The sequence below is a fragment of the Urocampus carinirostris genome, chromosome 12 (genome assembly GCF_059441175.1).
Source record: "Urocampus carinirostris isolate Australia breed hairy pipefish chromosome 12, RoL_Ucar_1.0, whole genome shotgun sequence".
Lineage (NCBI taxonomy): Eukaryota > Metazoa > Chordata > Actinopteri > Syngnathiformes > Syngnathidae > Urocampus > Urocampus carinirostris.
Window position 1 is genome coordinate 29,021,035 of NC_142360.1, and position 23,437 is coordinate 29,044,471.

The 23,437-nt window shown below is 40.8% G+C and overlaps 1 protein-coding gene across 1 annotated transcript in view; it reads left to right on the plus strand.

The window, feature by feature from the left end:
• Nucleotides 1–1,603: 1,603 nt before the first annotated feature.
• The window catches only part of ect2 (epithelial cell transforming 2), a 42,248-nt gene continuing 20,414 nt past the window's right edge, over nt 1,604–23,437 (plus strand). The window contains exons 1-12 of the mRNA XM_088350208.1: nt 1,604–1,858; nt 4,039–4,188; nt 6,593–6,672; nt 7,994–8,176; nt 8,594–8,683; nt 10,040–10,147; nt 12,090–12,163; nt 16,575–16,705; nt 19,325–19,437; nt 20,168–20,230; nt 21,046–21,271; nt 22,532–22,650. Of these exons, the coding sequence (XP_088206334.1) occupies nt 4,059–4,188; nt 6,593–6,672; nt 7,994–8,176; nt 8,594–8,683; nt 10,040–10,147; nt 12,090–12,163; nt 16,575–16,705; nt 19,325–19,437; nt 20,168–20,230; nt 21,046–21,271; nt 22,532–22,650 (1,317 nt within the window). The 5' untranslated portion in view covers nt 1,604–1,858; nt 4,039–4,058. The remainder of the gene's footprint in view (nt 1,859–4,038; nt 4,189–6,592; nt 6,673–7,993; nt 8,177–8,593; nt 8,684–10,039; nt 10,148–12,089; nt 12,164–16,574; nt 16,706–19,324; nt 19,438–20,167; nt 20,231–21,045; nt 21,272–22,531; nt 22,651–23,437) is intronic.

Below are 23,437 nucleotides of genomic sequence, written 5' to 3' on the forward strand. Positions count from 1 at the left end.
TAAAAAATAGTACTTTGATAGAATCAAACCACTTAGAATTATTTGTTTGTGTGTGTGTATCGTATGCCCATCTATCCATCCACCCATTATCTGCACCGCTTATCCTCAGTAGGGTCGCGGGGGTGCTGGGGTCCAGCCCTCTTCGGGCAGTGGGCAGGGGACACCCTGAACTGGTTGCCAGCCAGTCGCAGGGCACACAGGGACAGACAATTTGCTCGCTCATTCCCACCTAAGGCCAATTTGGACTGGGCAATTAACCTGACATGCATGTTTTTGGAATGTGGGAGGAAACCTGAGTGCCCGGAGGAAACCCACGCAAGCACGGGGAGAACATGCAAACTCCACTCATCTTATGACCTCAGAACTGTCCCGCACATGCGCTAACCACTGCGCCGCCACACATACATTTTTTTTTTTTTTGGGGGGGGGGAATGCGGGTGATCAATATCAATGAACTGCAAAATCAATAAATTAAAACCAATATACAATATGTTGTGAGAATTGCTTCCTTCTTGATACTAAAGAGACGAAAGATTTTGGGAACTTCTGATGGTGAGTTGTCAGCCCCACACACTGGCAGATTTTATGACCACCTTATTAGATGCTAAATATCATTTAACCCTTTAACATTCTGACGGCCCTACGCAAATATTGTGTGGTTACGTTCAGGATAGGACATTTATTACACGCTAAAATATGTCATCTTTATAAAAAAGAGGTCAAAACGCCTCACTTTATTTTCCCAAAATGTTACTTTCGTCTCCCTACGCATTCCTTCTTTGTACATAGAAAAACCTTTTAAGAAAATTGTTTTATCAAATTTATAATTGATCTATTGTTTCTTTTGTTTTCCAGGGAATGTCAATTTTGTTAAGCTTTGTCTTATTAGGTTATTATTACATTTGCTGTCCAGAATTGATACCCCTTGTATGTTGGGGTTTATTTGTTGATACTTCATAAATTCAGCTGTTATAGATATGTATTGCTTTGGAATGGCATTCACCAATTTGTTCAATTCACATTTCGGTGGTAAACCAAATCGTACGACCAGGGTTGGGTAGGGTTACTTTAACTTGATTACTTTCAATTACTTTTGGATTACTCCAATACCAAATACGCTAATAAAAGACAAAAGAAACTAAATATGAATAAAACGATGACTCGCAACACGTGGTAAGCTTTCTCTCCTGGCTTTGATTTCTGTGATCTCCGGCAAAACGAACATAAAATGCGACAGAAACAAAATGAAAAGAAATCCAAACAGCTTGCCAACATCATTTTTGCCGTTCCATGTGTTCCGTTACTCCCCAAGCCTGCACAAAATTTATTCATATTTAGTTTATTTTGTCTTTTATTAGCATATTTGGTATTGGAGTAATCCAAAAGTAACTGAAAGTAATCAAGTTACCCTACCCAACCCTGCGTACGACAATAAACGCTAGGGGACACACAGCGCAAGCTCAATAACAATGGAGCATCTTGGGTAATGTAGTATTCATGTAGAGTACGTCAAAACCAAACCAACCAATTGCAAGCCTTATTCAAGACTTTCCGCCATTCCTGTCCAATTGCTACTCAGCGCCATTTTTCCTTGCAGTTTGAACTGAATCCATTTGAACGATTGAAACGTCAATCGACGGGGATTATTGCGATGTTATAAGAAATTCTTTTTTTTCTTTTTATTCTTATTTTCTTATTCGTGACGAGATGTCTCTTAAGATTGATTTTCCCCCGCCCTTTAATTTTAGCTCGATGTGTTAGTTTGCGTGCTTCTAAAACCCGGAATTGCCCAAACAGTTGCCAGTGTTTGGAGCAGAAACTTCAAATCGTCAAGAAATCTCAGCCCTTCCAATTAACGGTAAAAACCGTCTACTCTCTTTTAAACCTATTCTTTATTTTAATTATCTTTTGCAAATCAGTTTTTCTTGTATTTAAACGCTACGAAGATAGTTTGAGGGGCTAAATAGATTCGAATGCAATTTAGTCTTTATGAGGCATGGAAATGGCTCAGGACGTTAAAAGTGAGAAGGGTGTCCAGAAAATACTGTATTATTCCTGCATTTGTTTCAAGTATATTTTAGCATTTTAAAAACGTTTTTTTCCTGAATAAAGGACATATAATGAACTAAAACGAAAGAAGCGAAACTAAACCAAGTTGTGAAGAATGCAGCGAAGGAACTACTCTACTGCATTGAAATGGTTCAGTTCATCTGATTCCTCTTTCACTTGGCCAGTGCCACAGGCCAATTGTTGCATATGTGTAAGCTTTGACTGTGCTCATCCTCCAGCACGACTATTTCTGTAAAAATGTTTCTTTTAAAGAAATATTATCAATAATAATAAAGCATTGTGAACCAAATTAGTAATTTCATATTTTTTGCAAGGGATCCATGAAAAACACATGAAATACAAATTAAAATATTCACAGGTCTATAAAAAATGTATTTAAATTTTAATCTTTTGCTTTTTACACACTGAACAGATATAAAGTTAAACAACACAGCATCCCCCCAAAAACAAAAAACTAAAAAAGTTAACTATTTAGTGCTATAAATAAATAACAAGAATTAAAAATTTAACTATTTGCAATTCTATTATAACCAATTTAGACATATCCTCTGAAAAATACTTTAAAAATACAAAGTAAAATAAGTAATACAAAAGGCAAAAGATCAGCAGTCTCTAAGATTGAAAGCATGCACTCTGCTGCGGATAAATCAATATTATTACAATGAGTTTAATGAAGTCAGGTCATTTTTACTTGTATAGCCCTTAATTACAAAGAGTCTCAAAGGGCTGCACAGACCACAGATTATTACAAACAACACTAGTATTATTACACCATCCCATGATCTAAAACCTACATGAGGGCAAGGAAAAACTCAAAAACCTCAACATGAGGAAAATGAAGAAACCTTACATGAGGTAATCCCCTTTCCAGGATGACCTGGCTGCAATGGATGTTGCATTATGGCTAATTTTTCTGCCTTTTATACATACAGTAGTTTCTTCCTTTTTTGTCTTTCGTGTTATACTCAACCCAACACCTTTAGAGCCATTTCTGTGTTTGTAAAGAAGTGTGACAAAGCCAAGCAGCGTCTGCATTGTTGAAGCAGAACAGCAGAATTTATGTCATTTTAAAGCAGCCCATTGACACAACAAGATTGTTGTTCATAGAAAGAAACAGCTCAAAGTAGCCAGATAGCCACTTTATTTTAGTCGTCAAACTCACTAACAACAAAAAAACATTCTTTTGATCGGCCCTGGATTTCTTCCTTTGACAATACTGGAAAAAATGAACAATTGTCCTTGAAAGTGCTTGAATTTGGTTGTGAAAAAGGTGTAAGAACTATCTTTGGGCATGTTGCCACTGCTGTAGTATCTATCAGCAGCATTTTCAAACATAAGTTTCTAGCAACTCCCACTCAGACATGTGAGGATATTTATAAGGTCCATATAGAACCATCAAAAGAGCCATATGTTCCTGACCCCTAGTCTTGATAAAGAAACATGTATTTGATTAATGTAATCTCTAAGATAGTATGGCGGCGAAGTGGTTAGAGCGTGTGCAGCACACTTCTAAGGTCTTGGGAACCTCCTGTGTGGGTTCAGATCCAGCTACCGGACTTACTGTGCGGAGTTTGTATGTTCCGGGCACTCCGGTTTCCTCCCACATTCCAAAGACATGCATTTCAGGTGGATTGGCCGGTCCAAATTGTCCCTAGGTGTGAATGAGCGAGCGAGTTGTCTGTCCCTGTGTGCCCTGCGATTGGCTGGCAACCAGTTGAGGGTGTCCCCTGCCCACTGCCCGATGATTGCTGGGATGGGCTCCAGCACCCCCGCGACCCTACTGAGGATAAGCGGTGCAGCTAATGAGATGAGTTGAGATAGTAAAACTCACTTGTGTGTGTGTGTGCAAACGCGACCAAATTTAGAAGCAACAAGATAAATAATACGGAAACTCGTTAGAAACTGCGTGACTACTGATTTACTTCTGTCTTACTCTGTTTTGTTTTCTATCTTGTTCTTGACAATTAGATTGGCCTCATCTTCTTGACATGGCTGAGAACAGCATTCTAAGTTTTGGGACAGCTCAGAGTCTACTGGTGGATACATCTGTTTATGATTCAAAGATAGAAGAATCCACAAAGGACATATCTTTTGGAGTAGAATGTAACCAAGGGGAAGGTTAGTATCAAATGTATGCCAACTTTCTTGTTCATTTTCGTATTGAGGAGTGAATTGGCAGAGAAGTCCGTGGAGGCCTCATAATGGGGAGACAAATAATGGCAGTGACAACTTGCCAAAGTAGTACAAAACTTAAATTATGAATGCTACACTTTAGGGCAGGGGTCACCAGTGGGTTGCTTTTGGGCACCAGGTAACACATAAGAAACTTGGGGACTGGTTCTGAAAATAGCATCGTCAGAAATACTCCACTGCCTTAAAATGGTCCAGTCTATTTGATTCCTAGCACTGCTCTGGAGCGAGGGTCCAGGTGGAACTGGGCCAAATCAGGTTTTCCACAAGAAAAGCTGAGGTTATAACATTTCACTGTTCTCAAATACATTTTTTAATTTGCTACACAAGATTAGATTCAAAGACAAAACATTAAGAATTTCCGCCAGTTTCCTTAGCTGGGGATCGGCGCGCCAAGGAGCCCTCCTTTGGCTGCTACCTAGCTTTCTCCGCACCCGACCTATTTGGCCCCTTCCACAGGTGGTGAGCCCATGGGAAGAGGGACCCAAGTCGTTCCTTCCGTCTGTGCTCGGCTGGACCCTGTGAGCAAAGGCCCGGCCACCAGTCGCTCGCCAGCGCACCCCACCTCCTGGCCTGACTCCAGAGGGGGCCCCCAGTAATCGGCGTCCGGGCGAGGGGGAATTGTGGACAGAAGTTTTGAGTCATCATAAGGGGTCTTCCAAGCTGTGCTTTGTCTTCGCCCCTCACCGAGAACCTGTCTGACATGGGTGACCCTACCAGAGGCTTAAAGCCCCCGGCAACATAGCTCCTCCACCACGATAAGGTAGCAGATCATGGAGGAGGGCTGCACTTTGTCACCGATTCTGTTCATAACTTTTATGGGCAGAATTTCTAGGTGCAGCCTTGGTGGGGAAGGAGTCCGGTTTGGGGGCCCCTCAGCGTTGCATCACTGCTTTTTGCAAATTATGTGGTGTTGTTGGCCTCCTCAGGCCGTGATTTTCAGCTCTAACTGGAGCGATTCGCGGCCGGGACGAGGATCAGCACCTCCAAGTCCGAGACCATGGTGCTCAGCCGGAAAGGGTGGCATGCTCCCTCCGGGTTCGGGATGAGATCTTGCCCAAAGTGGAGGAGTTCAAGTATCTTGGGGTCTTGTTCACGAATGAGGGTAGGATGGAACGAGAGATGGACGGACGGGTCGGTGCAGCGTCTGCCGTCATGCGGACCCTATATGGGTCCGTTGGGGTGAAGAGGGAGCTGAGCCGAAAGGCAAAGCTCTCGATCTACCGGTCGAGCTACGTTCATACCCTCACCAATGGTCATGAACTCTGGGTTATGACCAAAAGAACACGATCAGGGATACAAGTGGCTAAAATAAGTTTCCTCAGCAGGGTGGCTGGGCTCTCCCTTACAGATAAGGTGAGAAGCTCAGTCTTCCGGGAGGGACTATATGTAGAGCCACTGCTCCGCCGCACTTAGAGGAGCCAGTTGAGTTAGCTAGGGCATCTGATAAGGACGCCTCTCTCGGGAGGTGTCCCGGGCATGTCCAACCGGCAGGAGGCCCCGGGGACGACCCAGGACATGCTGGAAAGACTATGTCTCTAGGCAAGCCTGGGAATGCCTCTGGATCCCGTCAGATGAGCTGGAGGAAGTGGCTGTGACCCGCGACCCGACCCCGGATAAGCGGAAGATAATGAAAGGAGGGGCATTTAGAATTGATGTGAACCTATGAATGAAATAATGGAAAAAGTAGAAATGATTCTGTCATTTGCATGGGAATTACTTACAGTCCATTAAAGGGACAATGTGTATTATTTGACCACTTAATATTGCTGTATTGTGCAGTGCAGCCAAAAACTCTTGCATGGAAGAATACAAACTATGAAGACTTAAATTGACCAAAATACACAATTTACCTTCCCTTATTTTTGCACAGCCTTTTTGAGGTTTATGTTCTCCAGTAACTCATGTTATGTAAAATAAATGCAAATTTATCTTGTATTCAAAAAGAAAAACACATTTATGTCATAATTTGTCTATTTAAGAACTTTTTTTCAGGATCAATATTGTTTTTTTTTTTATATTATGATGTTTTTCTACCACTTGGAGTGCTAAATAATGCAACTGTCCCTTTAAACTTTTATATTATTGTGGGGGGGTCAAACGATCACCAAGCGAGCCGCGATTGGCCTCCTGGCTGCATGTTTGAGACCTCTACCCTAGAATGTCCACACAACGGGGTCACACAAAATTCCATGGAAAACACTGCCCGCTATGATTAAGTACTCTCACACAAAAAAAAACAAGCACAGAAAATGTGACATGGTTTCCCTTGTTTTATATTTTCTTGCTCTTCATTTGTCACTTTCTCTGTCTGTCTCTGTCTCATTTTCAGAAATGCGGAAAAAAGTGGAGCCAAGGATAGTTGTTGTGGGAGAGGAAAGCAAAAATGCTCAGCTGGTCAAAGCACTGCAGGTACATTCATCCTAAAAAAGTGTGTATGATTGTATGAATCTATGAATGTATAAATGAAAGGGAAAAGTCGAAGCTGCGGCTTCACCATATAGTATTTGGATAGGCCAAGTTTTCCCCAAGTTTTTGTCTCTGGTCTTAAGAGGGTACTGTGCTTAGCAAAGTTCCTCTAAGAACCTTGTGTCTATTGCCAAATTTCTGGCTTCAAAAAACTGAAAATATTTTGTAAGAGTCAACAACATGTGAGGCAGAATCATAAAGTGGAACTAAATTCCTTCAACATTTTCACATTTATTTAGAATGAATAAACTGCTAAGTAGCAGTTGCAAAAATATTCGCCCCTGTTCTCTCAGCCCAGCCAACTGACTCCAGAAGTTCCCTGATGACTTCTGAATGATCTAATGTCAACTTAAATAAGTAAAGGACAGAGTGCCCCTGCTTGAAAACTAATCAGAGAAGCAACCAAGAGGCCCATGATGGAATGACCTACAGGCATACACAGCTGAGGTGGGATAGTCTGCATAAGACAACTATTAGTCATACTTTGAATATATCTGCCCTTTATGAAAGAGTGGAAAGAAGTGAGCACTTTCTGAAAGAATACCAGAAACAGTCCTAGTTGGCGTTTGGAAGAAGCCACATGTGAAACACAAATACCATGTAAAACAAGGTGCTCTGGTCAGATGAGACCACAGTTGAACTTTTTGGGCTAGAATGCAAATACTACACATCAACTTAAAAACACCACCCCCGCTGGGAAGGAAGATGGTGGCAGCATCATGCGTTTGGGACATTGGAGACACAAATAACATATGGAACAAGGGGCTTTCGTCTGATGAGACCAAATGGAACATTTTGTGGATAAACTCAAAGCGTTACAGTCAGTACAAGAGTAACCCTGTACGTCACCCTGAAAACACAATCCTCAGAGTTAAACATGGAATGGCGAAGCCCAAGTCCAGACCTCAATCCCATAGAGTATTTGTGGAAAAATCTAAAAAAAAACAAAAAAAAAAAACGCTGTGCACCAAAGACGACCATTAAACCTTAAGGAATTTGAGTTGTTTTGTCAGGAAGAATGTGCAAAACTTATAGAGACATACCAAAAAGACTTGTGGCTGTGATTGCAGCAAAAGGAGGTTGTACAAAGTACTCACCCAAAGGTAGCCAATATTCTTGCTTCGCCTATTTTTAATTTCTTAGTACAATATAAAATGTTGATAAATTTGGTTTCACATGTCGAAGTTGTTAGTCAGGTGATGTATAATATAGTAAATCTGTAAACGTAACAAATGTAGTGATGGTGTCCCTTTTCTATTCACAGGAAATCTCAACTCCATTCATAATAACTGACGACATCCAAGAGTTCAAGAATGAAGAGAACTCAGGTTTTGAGACAGTGTTCGTCCTCGCTGACTTTAAATCTTCAGATTACCATGACCTCTATCATTGTGATAAGAGGATAATAGGTCCTTCTGTTGTTCTGCGATGTGCTTTAAAGAATGAGGTAAGATAATATGGATTGAGTTAATTGGATTGCATCAGTTTATTCTGTTTTTTTTTTTTTTAATTTACTTTTGTCTCCTATTGACTTAATTTTCTAGAGATATCTTAAAATGTATACAGCAAATGTCATATTGATGTTGCTGCAAAGCAAATCAATAATCAATCCAAGCCAGTGAGCAAGCCTTTTTCATATATGAAAATCCAAAGTGCTGCGCCAAACCCAAGTTTATTTAGATTTTATAACCTAGCTGAAGTGGCAAATCCAAATTGGGTCACAATATATCTTTTTTTTTTTTTCAAATACAAAAGCTGAATCCAATAAACCAAATGTGTAGATCATAACACTGAATCCAACAGAAAATTTGTATCTATTCTTAAGAGCAATCTTTCAGGTTTTTTTGTTGTTGTTTTTTTACAGCCAATACCATTTTCATCCCGTCCTCTGTATTCCACTACGATGCTGAATCTTTCTCTGTGTTTCACTGGGTTTAGAAATAAAGAGGAAATGGTGAGTCTTTTTTTTTTTTTTTTTTACTCTTTACAGTAATCCCCCGGGGCCAGTTAATGGGGACCAAAACCCCCACAAATGTGAATATCTGCGAAGACCTTTCATAAACGTACCAAAGGGCCAAACTTACCTCGTGATGCCGTTCTTATTAACTGAAAGTATATGACTGATAAAATAATAACTAAATCTCTAAATAAAAACACAAAAGACAAAATTGCATTTCAATGAATGGTATTTATTGTCATTATGATAAAAAATGACAACAAAATTGAAAGTTTTCTCATTTCAGTTTAAGAAAGCCATTTAAAATGTGGCTGTTAGAGGTAAGTTCTCAGGGTCGGCTCAATTTTTTTAGGCCCGATCTTACCTCTAGCAGCTGGTTAGCTGCACACTTGCATCGGGTATCCTCGAATTGAGCCAGGTTTCAGCGATGATCAAAATACAATTGTTTTGATTGTCGTGGTTGCCCAAGCGTTGGAGCTCCAGGTCATCTGTTTCATGGGTAATGGATCTGGCATTGGTGAGATGCAGGTGTAGCTTGGGAGGGTTGCTGTATAGCTCAGTTGTAGCAGATGGCCGGACCTGCGAACACCACCTCAGTCCTTTCCCTGACCCGATAACAATCCACAGAGCACCCGCTGGTGAGCACAACCTTTTTGCGCTTTTCTGATTTTCCTCAGATTATGATTTAATTGATGAATTTCTTTTCAAAGTAACATGCCCCTAAAAGCAAACGGTCACCGTGCTTCCCAGTTTGTTTTGGTGGATACACCAGCCTATCACAGTCGCGCACACAGATAGTCACGCCCTCAACACAAAACATACAACCTGCCCCTCATGATAGCATATGCTGTGAGGTAAAGTGCTCATCTTAGGATCAAGACGTCGCAGGATCGATTCCCGGTCCTCAGTGTTTTATGTCGTAGTGTCCTTGGGCCAGACACTGAATCCCTAATGCCCCCGAAGGGCAGGTAGTTGCCTTGCATGGCTGATGCCGCCATCGGTGTGTGAGTGTGTGTGAATTGGTAAGTGTGAAGCACATTGTAAAGCGCTTCAGTGACTTAAAAAGCGCTATATAAATGCAGACAATTTACATTTACATCTATCTGTCTGCTCAGAACAACGCATGATACAATGATATCCATGACAAATAAAGATGATTCAATTTAAAATCCACGAACCAGCGATAACCGTAGCACAAATTAGCGAGGGATTACTGTACTGGCAATTAATGCCTGCTTCTCTGATATTGATGTCAGAAATTGGGTTTTTATGTGACTTCTATATATTCACTCATGTTTATGCAGCCTACTCCATTTGCGTGCAATAACTAAACGAGATGTTTGTCATTTCTAGAAAAACTTGGTGAATCTGGTTCATCACATGGGAGGCACCATTCGGAAAGAATTCAGCACCAAGGTTACACAACTTATTGCAAAATCCTCACATGGAGAGAAATACCGGGTTTGTATTTTGTAAACTTTTGGGCTTCTCTAGATAGGCTTTCAGTGACTGTGGTAGACCATGCTGATGTGCATTTTTTAGTAACTTGACAAGAAGCTAGATTGATACTGCACACTCTTTTGCAGGGAGTTCTCTACAATATCAAACTGCGACCCATTATGATTTTGTGCTAGAGTTATCAGTCTTCTTCTTTTAAAAAGAAATCACCTTTGTCATTCTGAAAGAGCAGAAACATTTGCAGCATCCACTCATTTAAACGCTTTTTGTCAACTTCCTTTGATTGTTTTGTCTTTTTGCTCTTCACATTTTTGCGCAATTCACTCCAAACTAAATTTTGCTTTGTGGTTCATCGGAACCACCAGCCGTTTGGGCTCGGCAAAAAGTAGCTATATCAGCTGGCTTAATGTAAAATAGATTATCTGATTTTAGGTATTTATAAATGCTAGGGATGTATATTTTGTATGGACAGAACTTATAGCAGTCCGGTTTGGGGGCCTGAGCATTGTATGTCTGATTTTTAAAGATGATATGGGTCTATTGGCTTCATTGGGCCGTGACCTTCAGCTCTCACTGGTGTGGTTCAAAGCACAGTGTGAAGTGGCTGTTATGAAAAACAGCACCCCCAAGTCCGAGATCATGGTTTGCAGACGGAAAAGGGTGGCATGCCCTCTCCAATTTTGGAACAAGATCCTGCCCAAAGTGGAGGAGATCAAGTATCCCATGGTCTTGTTCACGAGCAAGAGTAACATGGAACGGGAGATTGACAGATGTATGTCTGCCGTAATGCAGACCCTGTACTGTTCCGTCAAGGTGATAAAGGAGCTGAGCCGAAAGGAAAAGCTCTTGATTACCGGTCGATCTATGTTGCCACCCTTACCTATGGTCTCATACTGTGTGTCTTGACTGGAGGAACATGATCCCGTATACAAGTGCCTGAAATGAGTTTTCTCCCTTTAAGATAGGGTGAGAAACTCAGTTATCCAGGATGGGCTCAGTGTAAAGCCACTTCTCCGTGTTGAAAGGAGCCAGCCGAGTTGGCTCAGACATCCGATTAAGATGCCACATGGACACCACCCACGGGATGTAAACCGGGCATGTCCCACCGGCAGGAGGACCCTGGGGAGAAAGCCCAGGACAGGCTAGAGAGACGACGTCATTAGGCCGGCGTGGGAGCGCCTAGGGTTTCCGTAGGATAAATTGGCTAGAGATGAGGAGGTTTGGGCTTCCTGCTGAGGTTGCTGCCCTTGCCACCTGAAAATTTGAGCTAGGTGAACAGCAGAGAACAACACATAATTGGGGAGGACCGGTGCTCAGCGTTGAGGTGGAAGAGACATAGTGGCTGAGTTTAACAGAATGGGTGGTTATAAAGATAGTCCATAATCCAGGCAGATGGAAGGGCAATAGCCCCAGGTGTGAGAGATGCGCCACTAGGATCTTGGGATGATTGTGTTGAACACGACCTTAAGTCCGGAAAGAGCGGTGTTTATAGCACCATCGTTGAGCAGTTTGCCTAGAACGCAAACTGATGAGGTTCCAGTTTCTGTGGTAGAAAGTGCCTTTGATATGCTGGAACACCAACCTCTCAAAGTTTTTCATGAGTAAGTGTGACAGGCCTGTAGTCATTGAGGCTGACCACTGATGAGTCTTTGGCGATGGGAATCATGGCGAATGTCTTGAGCCAGGCTGGTTACCAACAAGTGACCCAAGTTTTTAATCTCACAGTAACTGAAAAAAATAACTGCCTCACTTTTGTCGTACAACGTTAGGTAGCTGAATGCAATAGCAGTAATTGATGAGAGCCAAGGGTGTGTGTGGTGCCCAATTGAGTAGCATAAAACTGAGCAATCTGTGGCCATAGTTTGTGGTCTATAATTTTGCATGCACTTTTTAAAAATTTTTTTTTTAATGTAGAGACATTTTTTTATGTGAATTTTTGTTGTAGGTGGCCGTATCAATGGGAACACCGATTCTCACTCCGTTATGGATATACCAGGCTTGGGAGAGAAGAAATGACGAGTAAGTGCTCATATTTAATTTTTGTGATCCATTTCCTTAATTATTCCTGTATTTTTGTAGGATGAAGGCCAGTGTTGTCATTCATTCAGAACAGTTCGGTTATTTAAGCGATCAAAACTGTTTTCTCGTTATCATTTAAGACACGATTGAAGAGATGTATATTCTACTGCGAAAACGTTGGGTTATCTGGTGTTCCTTGTCAATTTGTTGCAAATAATATGCAACTTGGTGCAATGTGTGGGTTTTGTAGCAGTGTGTCTTGCATTGTCATTAAGTTATAATACATCCCGCCTTGTATTCGGCGCTCAAGTACAATATAGTCATATGGCAGTTGTGCTGGGGTGTAATGTCATTGTAGCAACACCTAGCACAAGTGCTGCAAGTACTTAATGCATTACAAGATGGCAAGCTGAGATCCCACCTATAAATACCAAATTTGTCTATTAAACTGGTGTTGTGATTATGTCGCCAACTGGTTATTGTCCATCCATCCATCAAGTATCGTCCGCCTATTTGGGGTCGGATCGCAGGGCAGCAGCCTCCCTATCCCCAGTCATTTCATCCAGCCTGGAGGCATAGTCTCCCCAGTGTTTCCTTGAAGGATGCGCGTCCAGGAGGTAACCTTATCAGATGCCTGAGCCAACTCAGCTGGCTCTTCTCAACTCCTCTCAACATGGTGGAGAAGCAGCTCTATACTGATTCCTTCCTGGCTGAGCTTCTCACCCTATCTTTAAGTGAGAGCCCAGCCACCCTGCATACAAAACTAATTTCAGCTGCTTCTTTCCCGGATCAGATGCTCTCCATAGGTGAGGGTGGGACCCCGAGATACTTGAACTCCTCCACTTGGGGCAGGATCTCATCCCCGACCCTGAAAGAGCATGCCACCCTTTTCTGGCTGAGAACCATGGTCTCGGACGAGGAGGCGCTGATCTTCATCTTGGCCGCTTCACACTCATCTGCGAATCGCTCCAGCTAAAAATAACGGCTTCAGAAAGCCAACAGCACCACATTGTTTGCAAAAAGCAAACCAGATCTCTTCCCCTCCAACAGAATTGGTGACAAAGGGCAGCTTTAACAAAGTCCAACTCCCACTGGAAACAACCTAAAGACCATTTAAACGCTACGAAGATAGTTTAAGGGGCTAAACAAACTCTGGTACTGGTCATACAAGGACCGCATGGCCCGCAGAAGGCTGTCCAGTACTCCATACTCAGGAGCATCCACACGGTTGAATGCCTTCTCCAAGTCCCTAAAAATGTAGGCCGGATGCCAAACTCCCATGCACCCTCGAGGACCCAGCAGAGTGTGTAGAGCCGGTCCATTGTTCCATGGCCCTGTCAAAAACCACACTGCTCCTGAATCCAAGATTCAACTTCCTGGCGGATTCTCCTCTCCAGGAACCCTGAATAGACTTTACCAGGGAGGCTGAAAAGCATGATTCCCCTGTAGTTGAAACACATTCTCTGGATCTAAACCTTGGAAAGAGACCACCAGTGACAGTAAAATGTCGCCTGGCTTTTGGAGCTAAAGCTACTTCTAACTATCTGTGCCTCCCACAAGTTTGTTTACAATTTGGTGATAGTACTACTGGTAATTTAGCATAATTTTGGTCCAGTGATGGAATGCTTAGGATTAATACTCCACCCAAAGCAGCCTGTCTTGTGCCCCTGGGTTTTTTTTTTGCCCGTGGTTTCCCGCGATGGAAAATGCGCAAAATTGGCCAACCCGCTGTTCATCGGTGGTATGCCCGCAAAACAGACGCCGGCGACTGTTCCGCTTCCTCATCACGTCATTTCCGCGTCATTTTCTCGTGTGGACCACAGGTATAAAAGCTGCCGAGCCGGCGTTATGCCGAGAAATGCATCCTTGCCGAGATTTGCATCCCTTCGCTACAACAACCACTTTTACCTCGTTTTATCTCACTTTTATATCACTTTTAGGGAATTTAATGGCGAACATATAACCAAAACCACTTGGTCTTGCATTTGTTGGGAATGTAATACAACTTAAACCATTCCGTCTTTGTATTTGTTGTGAATGTAATCGAACGGTAATGCACGCCGTATACAAATCACTTTTGAGCAGGTAACATGTTTATTTTGCCTTTTTCTATTCAAATCGCTCGTATTGAAACTGTTATGCACTCTACCATAAAGCTTATTTCTGCATAATAAGCTTTACGGTAGAGTGCATAACAGTTCTCAAAAGTGATTTATATACGGTGTGCATTACCGTTCGATTACGTTCACAACAAAAACAAAGACGGAATAGTTTACATTCCCAACAAATCCAAGACGAAGTGGATTTGGTTATATGTTCGCCATTACATTCCCTAAAAGTGAGATAAAACGAAGTAAAAGTGGTTGTAGTAGCGAGGGAATGCAAATCTCGGCAGGGATGCATTTCTCGGCATAACACCGGGCTGTAGAAATCATAACCGCTCAAGACACAGTCCCGTGAAGATCAAGATTTCAAGCTATGGCACCGAAGAAGCCAATATGTTATTATTGTAATAGTTTTTCATTTTTATTTTATTATCTTGTTATGAAATGAAAAGAAATGTCAAGAAATAAAAATGGATTAAGACGAGGTCACTACGGTGACTGGGATCCATGTCCACCCCTTGACGTCTCAAGCACAACTGACGTGTGCTCGGCAAATCGCGCTGTATATACGCGGAGAAAGGCGTTTGACCGTCACACGCGTAGCACGCTAATTTCACGTAATAACACCGCGATACAGGCGCAGAACATGCTATGACCGTGCTCCACCCACGATTACCCGCTGAAATTTCGCGTCCTACCCATGTGTAACCACGCCCTGGCCGCGGCCAGAGCACGTCGTTCTGCGTCATTTCCGCGTCATTACTTTGTGTGCCGCCCGCGGTTAACACGTGGTCTAAAGTTTTGAGCAGCGCAAAACTTTTTCGCGCGGCCTACCGCGTGTGAATTTCCGACCGCGTGTAAAGCACTGCTGTATCTCGTCTATATGGCGATCTCAAAGCGTCCAACATCGTCTGCTTCACGGGCAGAAATTTCTGGCCGTGATTCAGCCTCGATACGCCCGTGAAAGGCTTGGTGACCGGGCCCTTAAGTTTTGAGCAGCGCAAAACTTTTTCGCGCGGCCAACCGCGTGTGAATTTCCGACCGCGTGTTAAGCACTGCTGTATCTCGTCTATATGGCGATCTCAAAGCGTCCAACATCGTCTGCTTCACGGGCAGAAATTTCTGGCCGTGATTCAGCCTCAATACGCCAGTGAAAGGCTTGGTGACCGGGCCCTAAAGTTTTGAGCAGCGCAAAACTTTTTCGCGCTCCCAACCGCGTGTGAATTTCCGACCGCGTGTTAAGCACTGCTGTATCTCGTCTGTATGGCGATCTCAAAGCGTCCAACAGCGTCTGCTTCACAGGCAGAAATTTCTGGCCGTGATTCAGACGCAAACGGCTGTGTGACCGGGCCCTAAATCAACTATCTTGGCCGGTATTCAGTATATTATATAGTAACACGCACCAACTCTTATACTGTTGGTCAAACAGTCGGAGTGGGAGGGCACACAATTGGCCACCAAAATAAAAGCGGCAGTAACATCAACAATAAACGTACAGTGTATTTTTTCATTGATGACATGCTGAATTTGACTGCTACAAGCCTGCACGTCCCAACAAATACAAAGCACTGAATACACCCTTCCGTGATAACATATTGAGCACACCTGCTCTAAAGTCTACTCTCCACCGGTTTGTCCTGCACCTTCCCACACTGCTAGGCCAGCAACGGCACCAGATGCCTTCCTTTGTTTTACTAGTACACAATAGATGCCCAACAGGTGGATTTTTTTTCTTTTTAGGCGAAAAGAACGCAGGATAGAAATGTCCTCTCTCTGCCCCCAATCTCAGCATTATGCTATCGATTATAATGGATCACAGCAGCACAAATGCTGTTCACCTTTTTGGTGCACAGCAGAATAGACGCCAGGCCCGACAACATTTTTGCAATTTTTTTATTTCATGCTTTTTCATTGTGTTTAAATCATTTTGGATTTCATAAAAATGCAGCTAATTGAGCATTCAAGAGAATAATATTACTTGAAGTTGTTTTGGTTTTCCTCTTCATTTGGTTGGATAAAAGTGAATTTATTCTACAATATCTGGTTTAAACTGCCTTTCATTCAATTTTTCCTTGATTTCGGTCGCAGCTTGTAATTAAGGTGGGAAAGTGGGTCAGACCAGTTAAAGAACCACTGTGTTGGCGCATCCGCTGTGTTGGTTCCTATGGTATCCGCATAATATTATTGAGGAAAGATCAACGATAGTTATATCAGAACTTTGTTTCAAGTTCAACTCTTAAAAATCTACTCTGTAGGAAGCACAGTAATTCTGGTAGTAAATTTTTCCCATTCTTTCACAAAATCAGGTCGTTCCATGCCGCAGATGAGGACTTTCAAATACAATTCAAAGTCCCACCGTTCCAAGATTGCATTCTCAGCTTTTTTGGATTTTCAGATGAAGAGAGAAAAAATATGGAAGAGAGGACTTTGGCGCATGGTAAGTGAATTGGGAATAAATGTTTTTCTAATGCCAATTTTAAAGGTGTTTGGAGCTTATGGCATTTTCAAAATGCCAAATCCTCACTCACAACACCACCAATGCGGTTTTTGTCCTAATCACTTGTCTGTCAGAATTCTAGTGTACTCTTGTGCTCCGTTCAGACCCCAGAAAAACAATGGTAGGTAGTTCACTCCAAACAGGAATCAAGACAAAATGTAGCTTCTAAGTATTCCAAGAGTTAGAGGAGAAGGATGTTTTAGGCGTTTTAAATTGTGGATCACACACGTACCGTGTACGCAGATTAAATCAATTTAGCGAAGACGGCCAAATTTGTCTATTCCTTATCAATTCGTCAGTGTTTATTAGGTATGCTACTGACCCCCGTTACCCACCCAAAGAAGACGATTCGCGGAAAGGGGGATGCCATGCCCAAATCAAGTCACCATTTATGTTATAGCCCTTGATCACAAACTGTCTGAAAGGATTGCACAGGCCACAATGACACCATCCCATGATCTGAAACCTGCCTGCGTGCAAGGAATAACACTCAAACCGTAGCATGAAGAAGATAAGAAACCTTGAGAAGGGGCCACACAAGAGGTAATCCCCCTTCCAGGACGACCAGTTGCATTGGGTAACAATACACAAAATGTAGTTAACATCAACAATAAACAGGGATCAGAATTTTCCGTGGATTTCCGCTGTTTTTGAACCCCAAAGGCATTCCGACTTTTTCACTTTTTCTCTTGCGTAGCAAACAAATTCAAAATCCGACTGTCTCACTCTTTCCTTTATTGCTCTGGCGCACCCTGGCGGCCGTTAGAAAAATTGGCCGCATTGTCGCACAAGCTGCAGGGACTGAACTGCATTTGAACTTATCTTGCAGTATTTACAAAAAAATCAGTTATGTGGGCAAATTATTTTAATCTTCTAAAAATGTTACTTAAATGATAAATATAAGCATGGTTTTGGACAAGTAAATTGCCTAGAACCCAGTTTTTTTTTTTGGGGGGGCTCCGCCCTGGTTTATTCCTGGACGCTGGCTATTTCAGCTGAAAATGAAAATCTCCATTCTGATCCCTGAATAAACGTAGATAATTTGTAAAAGTGTTTAAGAAATCCAAGTCGACGACTACGCAGCTTCCCATCTCAGCCAGCTGGCCAATCCAGATGATGACATGGTCCAGGTGTTGGTTCGCTGACTCATCCCCGTTCGTCCGTCACCAAACAGGCAGCCGGTAAAGACAGGAAAAGAAAAGCGCGAGGTCGGCATCAATCATAAGCTATTTAATAGAAGTGTGTATAAGTCTAGATTTAAACACTGCCGGAATGCAAAAGACTCTTGAGTCTCCTTATTTCTTTGAGCTCTTGGAGTTACAATTAGACGAGCATTTTCTGAGCGAAAGTTCTGATTAGGAACATATGGGGAAATTAAATAATAAAGAAATAAGGGGGCAAGTCCATGCAAACTTTCGTATGTTAGTAACAGAACCTTAAAGTCACATCTTGAACCAACAGGAAGCCTGTGCAAATTAGCTAAAAATTGGAGTGATCTGATCAAACTTTCTTGTCCTTGTCAAAAGTCTCATTGCTACGTTTTGAACCAGTTGCAAACTTTTGATTCAGACATCGAGAGTCTTCAGAGCGTTATATCACAGTAACTAAGCAGGGAAGTAATAAATGCATGAATTTTAATCTCAGCATCTGATTTTGACAGCGTCGGGTGAATCTTTGCAATGTTTCAAAGGTGGAATAAAAGCTGTTCTTGTAATATTTTTCACATGTAACTGGAACAACAGGATCAAATATGACACCTATATTTTTGACAGTCACTCTGATATTACATTTGTCAAGGTTCAGAACAGTGCTTGAGAACAAGTCTCAACAATGACCCAGACCAACAATCGACGTTTTTTTCTGGGTTAAGGCGCAAAAAAAAGTGACATCCATCTTTTTCATCCCAGTATAGCAGGCTTCCACATTTCCATCACTTATTGGAGCGGTTTCCTCTAGTGGCAAATACAGTTGAGCAACATCTGCATAGCAACGGAAACTAATATTTTACTCATGATTATTATCAAATACTAAAAAGAACACGGCCAAGTACAGAGCCCTGTGGAATGCCATCATGCTGAAAAGAGACACCAAAAAGCCCCTCTGTCACTCTTTCTTATAAAGGAACTATGAATAATGAAATGTTGTATGCCATGATATGATATGTCAAAACTATAATATTTTAATGTGTTAACAATTATTGTTGCATTCAATGAAAAAAAGAATAGAATTGTCTTGTCTTTGATAATGTTGTGTACATTTTTTACAACGAGATTAATCTTGGCACTCCAAGCTAAACATGGAATAAAATACCTGAAAGAAAACATATTTTTAGGATAGATAGGCAATGTTAACAGGTAATGTTAATAGACTCAACATAAAAAAAAAACAAAAAAAATTGCTACCATTTTTGATGATACTGATTCACTGGTGCAGAAAATTTGAAGAATCCCAGTTCAAATGCAGAAGTTATCGATTCCTAAAAACATTGCTTTAGTAGATTACAATATGTCACGTTTGAAAAAAGGGTAACAGATCTGTTTTAATGTTTTCTGGTTTTAGGTGGCAATTATGTCAAGGTTGAAGATGAAAGATGTACACACATGGTGGTGGATGAAAATTCAATGGAGCTGCCATATTGCGTCTCAAAGAAAGTCTTTGTTGTCAGACAAGAGGTAAATGTTTTTTTTTATATATATTGTTGAACACAGTTTTCAGCTTTACACATAAAATTTTAAGAAGGGTAAATGAGACATTTAAGAAAATAATCAAAAACAATGCTCAATAATATGTAACTAATGGTACAACAGCGATTTAAATGCTGAACAGTAACAAAAATAAATGATACCGTCAGAACAACCAAATTACTTCCCACCATGATCATTTCGTCATTCAGTTCAGAATCGCTTACACCTAAAAGTTTATTCAATAATGTATATTAAAGTGATTTTTTTGGGGGGGCTGAGAATTAACTGTCTTTTATTTTTAGTTAGATTACTGTTGTCTAAATTTTAAAAAGCGGTAGATTTGAAAAAAATAAATAAATAAAGACGCTGCCCTACTTACGAACGAGACAGGTTCCGGAAAATCGTTCGTAAGTTGAATTTGTTTGTAAATTGCCTTCAGTGCTATATTTCGTATGGAATGTATGTTTATATAAGTTTATATGAGTATATTTAAGCCTTGAATAAGTAACCTGTATTGTTTTGAAACTGAAAAATAAACTTCTAATAAAATAATATGCGCTATAATGTTACGAAGCAGGCTGAATGATAAAGCTTAGTACTGAAATACAAAGCTACACATTAGACGTTGACATTCTGTGGTCTGTGATAGCCCTTTGAGACTTCTTGTGATTAAGGGCTACACAAATAAACATGACTTGACAAATGTTTTCTTTTATAGTGGTTTTGGGGAAGCATTCAAATGGATGCCCGAGCTGGAGAGTCCATTTACCGCTACGAAAAGGTAGGTTTACAGTTTTCATTACCTGTAATTTGAGTTATACAGTATTTCCAATATTGAGTTATGATTGAATAATAATAATGCAAATGAATTTATAGAAAAACTATCACTCAGAACTCAAAAAGAGAACATTTCGAGGCTTATAATTAACTTGCTCAGCCGTCAGAAACTGTTTGTTTTATTTTCCGGTGTAACTGTTTTAAAGGGTATATAGTTGGTGTGCATGACAAAAGTCAAGATACATGCCAATCCTTTTACTGCTAATCTAAATACAGTATAGTAGTTACCGTATTTTTGAGACTACAAGGCACACCCAAAAAACTCAAATTGGCCAGAAATTTGAACGTGCGCTTTATCATCCGTTACGAGTTAAAAATGTGTTCATATTTGCGCAATTATTGATCAGTCGGTATCGCTGACAACAACCGTATAAAATGATGGCCGCTGCAAACGTTTGACCGAGGATGAATTTCTGAGAGTGTTCAAAGAATGACAGGCTGAATAGTCGCCCCTCACACACTTTCAGCTTACCAAATCTGGCCTGCTTTCTGAAAGGTTTAGACACCCCTGATCTACCATGATGAGGCGACTCTGAGATGCTGGCCTACAAGGCAGAGTGGCAAAGAATAAGCCATATCTAAGACTGGCCAACAGAATGCAGGATTTAATATGGGCAAAATAACAGACATTGGTCATCTTTTTGATCAATCTAATTTTGATAAATAAAACTTTGATGGAAAACACAAAATTGTCTGGGTGACTCTAAACCTTCGATCAGTAGTATATGTTATTTTCTGTTTTCTGTTGTTGTTCCTCAGAATGTCAGCCCAGCCATGAAGAAAGCAGTTTCCCTTCTCTCCATCTCCACCCCTACCAGTAACCGCAAGCGTCGGCATTTAAGGGAAACACTTTCGCAGCTCTCAAAAGAGAGCGAGATATTGCGCTTCCCGCCGCCCCCGAAAAGGCCTTCAGCAGAACATCTGCTCTCGCCAGGCTCTTTGCTCGACATCACTATCACGCCTGACGCATGTAAAGCCTTTACAGGTAAAGTTATATTATTGGAAGTTTTAAAAAAGAGGTTGGCTCTGGGTCATCAAGACTAGGATTTCCTTTCTGGAAGCCAGGCCAGCACTAGGTTTTTGATTTTTTTCCCTAGCACTGAAATGCTAGTTACCACAAACCAACACAAATACTCCTTAAGAATCCTAAACAAAACCTGATTATATTTTGAAAAACAATGAAAACCAAACAAACACCAGAGCAATCTTAACCACTGGAGACTTATCCTGTTGTCCAATGAAACAAAAATGGAAATGTTTGGCCATACTAACAGTTATAGTTCATACGGGTGCTTCAAATCCATAAAAGTGATTGAAATTTAAAGTTGTGTTTTCGAGGATTGAAAAGATCCATGTTCATCAACAAGTGTGCTTAAAACAGATGCCCACACTTCTCTTTGGTGGTTTCGCTTTACCATTGAGTTCCTTTTTTGCTAGTTATTAACTGCAGCTGGTATTAGTTTGTACGGCATTGTCCCATGAAGCATCATAGCCCCTTACGTGTTGTGCCCAAGAGGACAAATGCATGTTTACACCTAAACAGGGCACTATGAAATGTTCATTAGTGCAACGATTATGGATCAATTATTGACATTTATTAAGGGCCATGCAAAAATTAAGGTAGCGTTTCCTAGTGATTGTAATGGGACAAAACTGAAAATCTAAGCTACATTTTTACCCAACACTTTGACATTTGTCTCAAAAACAAATATATTCTTAAATTACTCAATATCTAAAAATCATGTCTTCATAAATGCACCACAAGATTTTGAATTGCACATGTAATTTGCAGATATATTTGTGGCTCTGCAAAATGCATAATTGGCATTGATTATTTTTCTTTTAAATTTACTGGAAAATGGCTTTGAAAATCCTTAAAAAGTGCTTACATTTGGCCATCAAATGGTGTATGAACCCTGAATTTAATTGTGATATCCCCAATCCTAGGGCTAAGGCATATATTTTTATGCCATCAATTTACAAGTCCGTCCCCTGCAAGATTGCTTTTTCTACCATGTGGCTCATGAAGCTAAAATGAAATTGACTGTCCTGGATTAAACTTTAAGATAGAGAAAACTATTTTGCTGTTTTTTTTTTTTTTTTGCACAGTAAATTCAGGCTTCTTCAATTTTGTCTATTGTAGCTTTTGAACATTTGAATAATGTTGGTTTTTAACATATAACCTGCTGAATTGCATTAAGAATTTCAGCCAGTCTTTAACCTTTATTTTTTTGTCTTTTTCCAGATCGTGCAAAACAATCGTCGAGTGCAGTCTTATCCAAGCAATCAGCCCGGTGGCAAGTTACAAAGGAACTCTATCAAACCGAAAGCAACTACGTGGACATTTTGAACACCATACTCCAGGTATCCTTGTTTTAACTCATTCAATGCTATAACTGAGTACCAAAACATATAAATAAGATTTTCTTGTTTTGTTTCAAAAGACTATTATAAAGGGTTTGACGCTGTTCATCAGTAAGTATCAAGCGTCTGGGAATGATTTCAGTATGATAAAACACAATTAGATGGCAGGAGTGGCTTTAATCAAATATTTGTCCACACATCGAAGAAGCCCAACTTCCCAATGTTGCTTTCTGTATCCAGCGAATGAGTGTGTGTAGGTGGCCCCATATGCAGGGTTCGTACGGGTGCTTGAAATTCTTGAAAATGCTTGAATTTGAATGTGTTTTCAAGGCCGGGAAAATGCTTTAAATTAGGGTGACGTGCTTGAAAATGCTTGAAATTGTTGCCATGTTTCTTGGCAGTCTGACTCTAGACCAAACAATAAATATAAAAAAAAACAAATGATTCCAACAAGCATGCTCTGGTGGCTTGTCATTATGGCGTTATGTGAAGCATCAGCTGCCCTTCCTGGTCGCACCCAAGAGGACAGCTCTATTTACAAAACTAGCTCTTTTAACTCGGCTAACTGAGAAAAGCCTGCTCTTTCGGCTTCCAAACATTCATGTCAATTTTTGTTTTTTTTAATGATATATTATCAATAAAAACATTATGCACTAAATTATTTTGTAATTAGTAATTGAATGTGTTTTTCAGGGGATCCCTGCAATAATCCTAAATAAATATTAAATGAATAAATAATATAAATAAATTACAAAATCTTTTCTCAATCGGAATAAATGCTAAATGA